General features: G+C 32.8%; 2 protein-coding genes across 2 annotated transcripts; both read right to left on the reverse strand.

Moving 5' to 3' along the window:
• Window positions 1-385: 385 nt before the first annotated feature.
• Window positions 386-1,060, reverse strand: LOC108452673 (uncharacterized). Its single transcript, XM_017750473.2, has 2 exons — window positions 934-1,060; window positions 386-799 (listed from the first exon to the last, which is right to left on the reverse strand). The coding sequence occupies exons 1-2, from the start codon at window positions 995-997 to the stop codon at window positions 537-539; spliced, it is 327 nt and encodes a 108-aa protein (XP_017605962.1). The 5' UTR covers window positions 998-1,060; the 3' UTR covers window positions 386-536.
• Window positions 1,061-5,350: 4,290 nt separating this feature from the next.
• LOC108489955 (40S ribosomal protein S3a-like) lies at window positions 5,351-8,655 on the reverse strand. The gene is made up of 7 exons (XM_017794724.2): window positions 8,469-8,655; window positions 8,321-8,368; window positions 7,980-8,085; window positions 6,585-6,725; window positions 6,305-6,490; window positions 5,939-6,139; window positions 5,351-5,660 (listed from the first exon to the last, which is right to left on the reverse strand). The coding sequence occupies exons 1-7, from the start codon at window positions 8,477-8,479 to the stop codon at window positions 5,565-5,567; spliced, it is 789 nt and encodes a 262-aa protein (XP_017650213.1). The 5' UTR covers window positions 8,480-8,655; the 3' UTR covers window positions 5,351-5,564.
• Window positions 8,656-12,545: the final 3,890 nt, after the last annotated feature.

Genomic DNA, 12,545 nt, shown 5'->3' on the forward strand with positions numbered 1-12,545 from the left:
ATTTTGATTAAGGAATATTACTCTACACTAATTATAATATTTTAAAATTAATAAAAATTAAATGTGTAAATTTCACATACAACACATATGATATTGAAAACTATTAATATTTAAAAAAACGAGAGGTGTCAATTGAGTTTTAATTCGATTGACATTGTTATCAATGCAAGAGGTTGTGGATTCGGGTGCGCTAAAATGCATTATTCTCCTATTTATGGGTTGGGGAGAGACTATAAATAATTTTAGATATTGTGTTACAGAAAAGCAGATATAATGAGAGAAAAAAACGAGTGAAACATATTTCTTTCCTACTATTTAAAGTGCTTGAAAAATTATAAATAACATAAAAGAAATCATACCATACTAATCACTGCTCATCAAACCATTTCTACCAAACAAACTGAATACTCATTTAATAGCATTAATTTGATTGATATCACTAGCCTCAACATCTCTCCAACTCAATCAAAAGATGGCTAAAATGAAGCAATTATTAAAGAAGAAAAAAGTTGATTAATATTGATTTTCATGCAAATTTAGTCAAGAGTGGTATTATTAACAACAGGATGACCCGGACACTGTGGTGGAGCCGGTAGTTTACAAGGTGCACCATGGGAGAAGTAACACATGCATTCATCGAACGGAATCCCGCCGCCAGCTGAGCGGCAGAAGGCTGTGATCTGCCCTATCCCTCGATAACAAGGGCGGCATGTTTCAGCGCACTGTTTCACCTCAGGACAACCGCCACCTTTTACAGCTAGTTCACAGCCTGCTTCCACTTTTGAAACCATATTTTTCACTGCAACAACACCCACAATAGAAATCAACAATACAATAAAACCTAAAACTTCAATATTACTTAGTTAGCAGCAGTCGATATTATGATGGTTAGTTTATGATTTCGTGAAGAGGAATAACATTTATTATACAAACCCGAAGTGAATATGACGAGAACCAGAAGGAAGTTAAAGGAAGGAGAGGGCTTGAAAATCTTCATTTCTTTTTTTTTTGGCAACAATTTTGTTCAGAGGAGAAGAAGTTAATATAATATGGGGTTTGGTGAGCGTATTATTTTTCACCTGAATTTCACAATTATTTTTATATTAAGTTAAGATAGGTTCTGAATTTGACAATTATTTATTATTGGGTTTTGAATTTTTTTGCCTAAATCAATCTATGAAATTGACAATTATTCTCATATTGTGCTTTTTTTTTTGCAATTATTCTCATGTTCGGATTTAAATTTTTTTTAGGAAATATCATGAATTAATTTGGGCCAAAAAAAATTTATTCCTCGATATCATGAACTAATTCAAGAATTAACAAGAACCCAAAAAAAATCAAGCTCAAATATTGGACCAATTGCTAAATTTAGGTCCCAAATAGAACATTAACCCAATTTTAACTAGTAGTCATCTAACTATTAGTAAATTTTTTTTTAATTATTTAATTATAAAAAGTTACAAAATGGTCACCCAACTATCCAATTTGACTTTTTTTGTCACTAGCTAGCTAACAGTGGACTTTTAAAATTGGCATAACAGTAACTTTAACCCTCAACGTTTATAAATCATGTAAATTTAGTCTTGATTCTAAAAAAAATTTAACCCTCATTATTTACACATTGTGTAATTTGGTCTCTCAATTTTTATGCAATTTTGCTTCTTCTTCTTTTTTTTTTTGGGTGACATTAAGGGTTAATTTTAAAAGAATGAGAAAATATTAAATTTATTATCTTAAATTTTTTTGTATATTTTCAATCAAATTAGCTAATAAAATTTTTTTTTTAGCTTTTTAGGTGAAAGGGTTACAAAATAAAAAAACAAAATGGCAAAAAAACCAAATTACATAATGTGTAAATGTTGAGGGTTAAAGTTTTTAGAATCAAGGCTAAATTGACACAATGGATAAATATTAAGAGTTAAAACTACTATTATAACAATTTTAAAAGCTGCCATTGTTAGCCAATTTGTGACAAAAAAAATAAAATTAAATAGTTAGAATAACTATTTTCTAATTTTTATAATTAAATGGCTAAAAATAATTACTAATAATTAAATGATCATTTTTAATTTTTATAGTATTAATATACTTTACCCTAAAATTTAAATAAAAAGTATTGGTTTTATTGTTAAAATTTTAGTTACATCGAATTGAATCACATCAAATTAATATATATATATATTATTAGGTGGAACCCAAAAGGTTGAAGAACTTTATGAACGTTTGGAACGCTATTAATGCAACAATATTCTGAAATGGTCCTTCCTTATTAAAGTAGAAATGTCTTTAGCATTAATGACCTAAATCCTGCACCATGCATCAATTCATACCTTTTTTTGTTTGTTTTCCAAGTTTTTTTTTTTTTAATACAATGCAAGTAGCTGGCCAAGAATGAAGAGGGTTTTTGCATAACTTATTGGTCAGCCCAATGTGATCAACTAAATCGGAAAAACAAAAGAATGCCAAGGAAAGAAATTTCAAATCTATTTTTAAAATTTTATTTTATTTTTAAAACTTTTAATTTTTAATATATATTTTAAAAATAAATTTTTTGATTTTAAGCAATAACATGACACAATATCAAACTGTCAAATCATTACATTTTAACACTATTAAAAAGCTAGCAAAAACATCTATTAATGAAAGAAGACCAAATCATGATGTTAAATTTTTTACTAAGCACCTATATATTGTGTTTTCTTTTCCTATCTAAACAATTTTTTTGTATTTCATTTTACTTTAAAAGTAGATGGTGTTGTAATAAATATGTTTAATGTGTTTATGTTTTTATTTGTTTTATTATTTTTAAGATAAAATAAGATAAAATTAATAATTTAAATTCCACTTTTGATAATAATAATAAAAAGTAGTTAGTAATATAAAATAAATATTGTTTAAGGCTAATTTACTAATAGAGTCGAATTTTTAAGTTTGAGTTGGATTGGTTGAATAAATCAAATAATATTTTAAAATATATATTAAAATGTTTTACATTAATATTTTTATATTTATAATCCAATTTAAAAAATACTATTAAATAATAGTATTACCCAAAAATATTCTTTGGCTTTGTCTCACTATTTGAATGCACTGTAACTTCAGCATAAAATTAACGGTGAGTTTGGATGGGCAGTGTACTTACTTACGGTTAGTATAAAAATAATTGTGATGGTGGAATTAAATACTATAGAGATATTATAGTATAAGACAAAAAGTAAACTAAACACACTGTACTCCGCCGCCCATCCAAACTGACATTAAAAATGGATATCTTGGTTCAAAAAAGAAAAAAAAAACTTGGATATTTACAATTTTGAAATATTTAAAAAAAAAGTTAAATTTTGTTGTCAGTCCCTACACTTTGCAAAAGTTATTGATTAATATTTTTACTTTTCAAATTGGTCACTTTAGTCTATATACTTTTCAAATTTTAAAATTTTTGGCTTGACTCAAACAGTAGTTTGGTTAAATTCAATAACTAGTCACATACTATGCGTACAATTATAGATATAGTCCATATTCTCCCATTAGATCATTCTAAATCTCTATACTTTTCGAATTTTGAAATTTCAATCTTGGTGCAGATGACAATTGTTAATCCATTAATTGAATTTTTAGAGATAACATTACACAAATAATATGTTTAATGCATCAGATTTTAGAAACAATGAACTTTACTTAGTGAATTTAAGCGATACTATTAAATGAGGACTGAAATTTTAAAATTTAATAAGTATAGAGATGAAAAATAATCAAATAAAAATAAAAAGATCAAATCTGAAAAGTAGAGAAATTAATCACAGAGTTTAACCTAAAAAAAGTAAAACAATTTAAGAGAGATCACCTCTCTCTCTTTAATCCTAAAATTCTAATCCAAGGCAAATCTTAATATGTCGCCATTTTATGTTTATTGTTAGTTTTCTGTCTTCCTCCTGTCCTCTCCTCCTCCCATTCCATTTTTTATCGGAGCTTGTTTTACTATTAATAGTAATATTATTACTTATCTTTGTTGGTAATTGTTGGAAAAAGGTGAGGTAGTTTGGAGAATCTAGGTTGTAATAAATCAATGTGAATGAACTATTGCATTTAGTTAGAGTGTACTATTTTTTATATTTTTTAATATGTGTATCGGTAATATTAAACTGATCTATTTTCTTATAAAAAATGCTTAGGCGCATAAAAATAGAGAATGATGTTAAACTTAGGTATTTATACTTGGCTTTTGGGCTATTGGAAAGGCTAAGTGGAGTCTGTTTATTGGCTGGCCGACTATCCATGTGACACATTGGTCTGAGTGACCAATTTGCTGGTTACCCAAAGTCCTTTTTGATAAGACAATTAATTTGGATCCAATTGTAAGAAATTTCACTGGTAATTATAGAATGATACACTTCCTCGGTTTCAGAACAGATGAACCAATCACTCTGGGCCAAACAAGCTTGAAAACTAATTCAAAAGGTAGTGGGATTATGAAGACGTTGGGAAAGAGTAGTGCCACAATGCCGATTTTTATTGCAGTCAAACCAGAGCAGAATGGTTCACGGGTATGGAGAAGCATAATTTATGGAAAAAAATGTTGAAAAAGGGAACATGAATGGTAATTCTGAAAAGGTGAGTAAGTTAAGATGGTTGATGGGGACATTCCTCTTCATAGCCTAATCTCTAGTGACAGTGTGATTAGTTAAGTAATATCAAGGATAGAGAAAATGGAATGACGAATAAAGGGATGGCAAATGAACTTCTCAATAGGGATTGCCTACTTTCAGTTCTCATGCACTGTTAGCAAAGACAGACTCCTCTGCAAAACATTCTGGAGAGTTCACTATAAAGCCAAATTCGGTGGCAGAGAGGCAGCCTTATTGGAGACTGGCTCCTGTCCTATGGGCGATTTGGATACATTCAACAGAGTCTGCTCTGAGAAGGGATAACCCAAACCCTCTCAAGGTCTTTCACTATGATAGAGAACTCATGTTAAAGGGCATTTACAAAGGAAGTAACCTCTAAGAGGAGTTGATATCCAAAAATAACTCTTGAAGACAGCACGAGATGGAGGCTGGAAACGGGGTCATTAAGGTAGCCACATTGCATACAGATTGTACAAAGAAATTGACAGTGTAACTAAAGGGGAACTTCCTAAAGTACCACCATTGCAGCAGACATCAACAGGATTATAGGAAGGCAGCACAATATCAGATGGCACAGCAAGTTATAACTATAAGAGACAGCATAAGATGGCAAAATTGGCCTGTGAGAGATGACCGGTCTTTTCACGGCCGCAGTGTGGTTTTGTCTAAGGTATTTTTTGTCTGTTTTAAGTTGTTTTTTTAAATCTATAGGTCATTCAATGTCAAAAAAAGTCGTTAAATATATAATAATTTTCATATATAGAGAGAGTATGACTTTCTAATACAACAGATTGTCTAATTCAATATCAATTTGCAAAACCATATCCTAGAGATCAAATCAAAACCATGGAAAATTTCTCCTAGTTTTAAACAAAATCATCAAATCTGTTGAAATCAGAAAGAAAAGAACACACACAAATTCAAGGGGTGTTTCATTCAAGCTCCAATGACCTCCGGGGCAGCCTCAGCCATTGTTTCATCAGCAAGCCTCTCTATTTTCACACCAACATCTTCCGAGTAATCACCATGAACCTATATTAAAAAGAGAACGGTAATTTTGAACTATGTCACTTGGACTTTGTTGTGAACTCAAATACAGGTATGACTATGACACAAGCATATCCATTTTATTTTATGTATTTGAAGAATACTTGAGGATCATATCTGTTATGACTCAAGAATAATAACTAACGACAAAACACAATACAGATACATGAATGCATTAAGCATGAGCTTATCAAAATTTTAATAGAAGAGTATAGACAGTATGGGAGAAAAGAAATCAGAGAATGGACAATAAACAAACATACCTCCATCAACTTTCCAAGATCAAACTTCGGAGCCTTCAAAATTTTGACTTTACGAATGAACACATTTTGTAAAGGATAGATGCTCGATGTTGCTTTCTCAATTTCTTTTCCAATCATCTCGGGAATGAATTTTTGAACTAATTCCTTCAAATCGCAAGATGTTGCTTGCGCGGTCATTATCTCCCTCATCTTCCTACGAATCTAAAAAGCAAAAGAAACTTTACACATTCATAACGGAATCAAGGATCAACCAATTCTGAGAATGATCACATGAATAAGTGATCGATGAAGCTTCAACATGCATCACAACAGTGACGAAAATTCTGTCCCAAGTTTTAAATGTTCAATAGAAAATTAGGGTAGTACCTGTCTAATCTGGCTGGATTGTGCGTAACAAGTCCTTTTAACCTGGTTTGGGCGTCTCTTAGTGAAACCAATGCAGAACATTCTCAGAGTGTAATTGTCAGTAGTCTTCACATCCACATGAGCTTCGATCAGAGTTTGCCATTTACGAACCAAAGACCTCAGTTTGTCAGTCGTAAAATTCATTCCCTGGAAATTTGTAAATGAAAACAACATAAATATGTTAATTTATTACAAAATCCAAGAAGATAATACAGTAAATAAAGTTATTTATATGTCATACCCAGAAGTTGGTCAAAACATTTTTTCCTTGAACATCTTCAGCTCTCAAACGAATCTTTCTGTAAGCATGATCCTCATCACCTCCTTGAAGATCAGCCAGTGAAACCTCAAACACTCTGTGTTTGAGTCCTTCTGAAGCAATCTATTAATGAAAATAGCCAAGTTCCAACTATTTATATTACAAAGAAATCAGACTGTAACTATGCCTTAATACGTATTATGCAGGTCTACATTAATCAATCCATAAAAGCATTCAAAAATATAATGAAGATGTTCTTACTTCCAAAGAGCATGCCACAAGTAAAATCAAGTCAGGATCATGAAGTCACTCAAGCGGCTAAATAATTGAAGTTAACTAATACAGGTGATAACAGTTCGATATGGTTCTGGAAAAAGTTTGTGGTTAATGTTATTCTGGTTTTTTCAAAAAACAAAACTGAAACCAAACCAAGTTCTACCAGTTTGGATTGATTCAGTTCATTGGCTTCTTTTTTTTTTTTAATATTTACACATCATAAAATCAATCTTATGCAATCAGGCTCTCCCTAGAATACCTATCAGCATCAATTGTTGCGTCTGCCTCTAAATCTACACCAAATGATAAAATCCAATACCAGACATCAGGTTTCTTCCCTTAATCAAGAACTTTAACCGTGTAGTCCCACTTTCAAAAACGTATTAGCTTTTAAAAGTTTAGTAAAAAGGGAAGGGAAGGGCAATTTAGCATTTCAACTAACAAAAATATCACCACGGTCAAATGAAACAACCTACCGTATAACCATGGTTTAAAAATGCAATTCCCCATTTCACTGAAAATAAATTTAGAAAAACGGAAAATAGCATAAAAAATTAGAAGAGATTAACATCATGCTTATTTATGATTCCTACAAAAGCTAAAAGTGAATCCAAGCATTATTCTAAGTATGCAATGCATAAAGATTCTAAATGAAACCCAGTTTGCCCTAAGGTTCCAAATATACAAAATTCTTACATGCAATACAAAGAAACAGTATTTAGGAGTAAGAGAAATAAAGACCAATGTCAGGCATGCAAGGGCAATCTACAAATTAGAACCCTAACATGCTTGAGATGCAAGAATAAAAAACCCTTTTTGTGTTTGTGTATATATAAAATAAGCATATATAATTATGATATTTAACTCTGCTGAACAATCCAACTTATCTACGAAACATGAATAAGCCAATACACTTTATCTCTAAATGGTCTCTTGTTTCTTGTTAAAAACATGTTAAGAAGTAGAAAAATCGATAAAGAACTTCAGGCATGCGCCTAACCGAACAGGTCTAAGTCAGTACACTAAGGCCCAGGGCTTATGCTCACCTAGGTCCTCGCTTTGACAACACTGATAAAGAGATAAACATAAAAAGATACAAACCTTGGTACCCTGAGTACGGGTAACAAGAGTCTTCCCAACATTTCTGCTCGTAAAAACTGATGGAGCCTTGATATCATACCAATCCTTCTTCGCAAATGGATCAGCTCTAAAGACAATCCAACAACAAAATCAACATTTTTAAATTAATAAATCTCTTTCTAGGATACCGAAACCGCGATTAAAGCTTAAATCAACAATGAAACAAAAAGTACTTTCACGCAAATGGATCAGCACCAAAGAGTATCCAACAACAGAATCAAAATTTAAACTAAAAAATCTCTTTCTAAAATACCCCAAAACGTAATTGAAGGTTAAATCAATGAAGAAAAGAAAGTACTTACGCTTTCTTCTTTCCTCCCTTCTTTCCCTTGGAAATCCTCTTGTTCTTACTAAAAAAAGAGAGAGAAAACCCAAAAAACAATCAGATAAGACAGGACCAAAGAAGCAAAATCCATCACATGAAAGAGAAAGAAGAAGATAAAGGAGTACCCGACGGCCATTGTTAAAGTTTGGGTGGTGAGCTACAACGTGCACAGCAGATTAAACCCTTTTGGTCCTTTCCTACTGCAGAGCCTTCAAAGACGAAAACCCTGTTTTTGATGTTCGGTTTTATATAAAAAGCTAATCGTTCTGGGTTATTTTAGGGTTGCAGTTTAGGGTTATAGGGTTTTTTTTAGGCTTTGAGCAATTTTAACTATAAATTGGGCTTTACAATTTTGTCGTTAGACTTGGACCAAGTTCAATAACTAAGGCCTAATACGATATGTTTAGTAATATTAATATTAGGTAAAATAAGCCTCTTTAGTTTCTCCCTATTTCAAATTTGAGTATATTAATACCTCCTACAAAAATTAAAGTAATTTAATTCCTATCGATTTTAAAAGTAAGTAATTAAAGATAATTAATCACGAAATTAATAGTTTTCATCAATTCTACATGATTTTAATTGGTATAATAATAAAGTTAGCCCTCAAATTTTACACATTTTGTCAAATTGATTTTAATTTAACAAATTTATCTCGCAACATTTGTGTGAATGTGTAAATGTTAAAGCTGAATTTTTTGATTTTTTAGAATTAAGGTTGTTGGGGATCGACCTATATAAACAATGAAATAGTAAAAGTAGAGAAAAATGAATACAAATATTTACGTGGAAAACTCTCACTGAGGGAAAAACCACATGCAAAAGTAATTTCACTAAAATGACAAAAACGAATAGTACAAAAGATGGAGATAAGACTTAACCCCGAAACCCAAAATAAAAACCCTCAAAACGTAAACACAAAATTCTTTAAAAACTTGTTAAAGCTAATACCTAAATGTGTAATGGGTTATTTTTCTAAGGTGGAAAAAGGGGCCTATTTATAGGCTAAATTTGTAAGTCAAATAATATCAAAATAACCTACACCAATCAAAGTTTAAGTGGGAAACTAATATTAAAATAATCTATTCTAATCAAAGTTTAACTGATAAACTAAAAACTAAGTTTATCTAAGAGAATAAAAGTCGAAAAATACGATGCATAACTCTACAAATCTCTACCTTGACTCGTATTTTCACAATGCTTTCTTTGCCAAAGCCCACCACAGGCTTATCTCAAACTATGCAGAATATTAACTAAGTCGAAGTTGTGTTTAGAAGCTGGAAGTCTTCTAGTATTGGACTTGTACACTGCCAAATCAAAACTGACCCGGGTCTAATTTCCACGAACGCAATGCCCTATCTTTTCAAAACCTGCATCCAAAAGAGAACATCTCTTATACGAAATGGTTATACATTTTTCTCTCCTATAATCAAATTGTCTCCACTTCAAACGAATCGACTTTGACTCCTTAACAAACGAGAGACGTCTTATTTCACCGGTCACCGTTGATCCTTTTGGAACATAAAGACTACCAATCTTTTTACCTTTCATAAAAAAGAAAGCCCCACAGGATACATTAATGCTATTTGAAATAATGTTAATTCTACAACCCTTCGAGTCTATTCTCAAGGAGATAAGATTTTTCTTTAAGTTAGGCACATACCTGACATCTGACAGTGTCCTAATTGTCCCGTCATGCATCTTGATCTGAACAGTACCAATACCGATTACCTTACTAGGTAAGCCATTCCCTATGCGTACAACTCCACCTTCAACTGAACTGTATATGAAAAACTAGTCCCTATTGGGACACATGTGGAAAGAACACCCTGAATCCAGGATCCACTCAGACGTAAGCTCAGAGTTTCCACTTGTTGACACTAACAAGAAATCATCACCCTTATCATTGGCCAAATTAACACCAATTAAATCTTCCTTGTTGCTCTTAGCTACCCTTTTATTTTGCAGTTTGTAACAATCTATCTTGATGTGACCTAACTTCTTATAATAGCGACATCTCTTGTCTTGCCTATCTGACTTGCTATTTGAATCAAACTCATTTTTGAGTTTTTATTTGCTCAACAGATGACCCTTCACATCCTCGAATGAGAGATTATCTGTAACACCCTAACCCATATCCAACACCGGACAGGGCTCGAGGCATTACCGGGATTTTACACTATCAGTACACGAACTCAGGTCACAAAATTTCATTTGAATTTAAAACTTTTCAATCATGAACATCTCGTCCCTTGTATAGGCCTTCGAAACCTATAATATATCGGAAGGCAATGTGGGACAAATTCGGGCACATTCGATTTCCCTTGGGTCTTCAGAATATTTTCCTTAACATAAAGGGGCACACGCTCGTGTATTTCGGGGTACGCCTATGCCCTTCAACCGTGGGCAACACTGACTTATCAACACGGCCATGGAACACACCCGTGCTGCATGCCCATGGATGAAACTGTCATTTTAACACTGCCATGGTGCACGCCCGTGTGGCCTACCCGTGTACAACTTTGAGCTATAATTTTAAGTGCAGGGGACACACGGCCATAACACACACCCATGAGAGTGAACCGTGTGCCATACACGGCCTAGGCACACGCCCGTGTATCCAACCATGTGGACTCTAATAGGCTATTTTTCAAGCCTAAAGTCACCCCTTTCTACCTATTATGCTTAGAAATTACCAAGTTTGAGAGAAAACATGATTTTACACTTGTAAATAATCTTAATAAAACTCATTGTATGGAAACCTCATATCATTGGTTTCCTACGTGATAGGTTATTTCCCATTTAGTGTTTATGGGTTCCCATGTCACTTTAATTCATTCGAAATTGGCTCGTTCGTGTGACTTATTGCCAATTAGTAATGACCCATCGCTTGTAAATAAAACTATGCATAAATTTGTAGGTCATGGTCTACTTCAATTAAGCCAATTTTCATGGCCATATACAAAGAGATAAACATACTTTTACATGCCTTTACTTGGCAAATCAAATGACACATATAACAAAATACTCAAAGCCCTATACATGCCATTAACAAAATAGAAATGTCTTTATACCCAAGCTTGACTAGTTGATAGTGTGTTGACTCTCCAATCGTCTTCTAGTCCTTATGAGTCCTCAAGCTCTGTGGAACAGGGAAAAAGAGAGGGGTAAGCATTTACATGCTTAGTAAGTTCGAATAACCGGAAAGTAAACTTACCGAGTAATTAGCATACATCTATACTCAATTCATGAAGTCATCTATTATGAAATGATTTCCTATCACATGCACTTAATCAATGAGTTAGTCACATAACAAAGCATCATGTAATTTATATAGATGAGCTCATCATTCGTCATCTTGTTAACATACATCATATTAACCACGTTGAGTTTCTAGGAAATCTCGATGGAGTACCCATTATCCGTCAATTCTTATGAATGATCATTTCACTTATATGCACTCCCGCGAACCTCACATCTCCTGGCAGGATTACCAGTCCAGGCTAAATCCTTCATGTCTTGAACTCATAAGGTGATGTCGGGATTACCAATCCAGGCTAAATCCCTTATAGCGACAAACATCCTTAATGAGCTTGGATCTGAATTACCAGTCCAGGCTAAATTCAGACCCTAATCGGATTACCCGTCCGGGCTAAATCCATAATGCACACATATTCTTCGGGAGGCTTGATCATTCAAGGAACACTGGTCCGGGGCTAGATTCCTTTTCATACTTGAGTCATGGATCACTCGTCTGAGCTAAATCCTACTGCAACATATGCAGGATCTCGATTCACATGTCAAAGAGGGTTTGTCTATCGAATTCCCTTTTTCAACCTCAATCGAGACATTTTTCCCATGTTATCAGCAAATATGCATTCCTATAATATTTCATGCCAATAATAAATACAATCATCATGCATTCATAAATCATACAATTATGCACATTAGAGGTTTACTTTAAGTTATCCGAACTTACCTGGTATTCTTTTCGGGATTGTGTTTCGATTACTCTGAAACCTTGCATTTACCACGATCGACCTCCGGAATTTGTTCCTCGGGGTCTATATCAACAAAATTAACTCATTAATACACTACATTATAAATTTCAAGTCTAATTCTCATCCCCTGTCTAAATGACCGTTCTGCCCTTAACCTTTGACATTTTTACGATTTAGTCCCTAGGCTTGTATAATGAAACA

The sequence above is a fragment of the Gossypium arboreum genome, chromosome 9 (genome assembly GCF_025698485.1).
Source record: "Gossypium arboreum isolate Shixiya-1 chromosome 9, ASM2569848v2, whole genome shotgun sequence".
NCBI classification, from domain to species: domain Eukaryota; kingdom Viridiplantae; phylum Streptophyta; class Magnoliopsida; order Malvales; family Malvaceae; genus Gossypium; species Gossypium arboreum.

Excerpts from the sequence above, each read along its gene's own strand:
- LOC108452673 (XM_017750473.2), bottom strand. The coding sequence starts at position 997 with ATGAAGATTTTCAAGCCCTCTCCTTCCTTTAACTTCCTTCTGGTTCTC. Across the intron at positions 800-933 it reads TCTCGTCATATTCACTTCGG|TGAAAAATATGGTTTCAAAA; the intron begins GTTTGTATAATA and ends GTGTTGTTGCAG.
- LOC108489955 (XM_017794724.2), bottom strand. Across the intron at positions 6,726-7,979 it reads CCCGTACTCAGGGTACCAAG|ATTGCTTCAGAAGGACTCAA; the intron begins GTTTGTATCTTT and ends TTTCATTAATAG. Across the intron at positions 6,491-6,584 it reads ATGTTTTGACCAACTTCTGG|GGAATGAATTTTACGACTGA; the intron begins GTATGACATATA and ends ACAAATTTCCAG.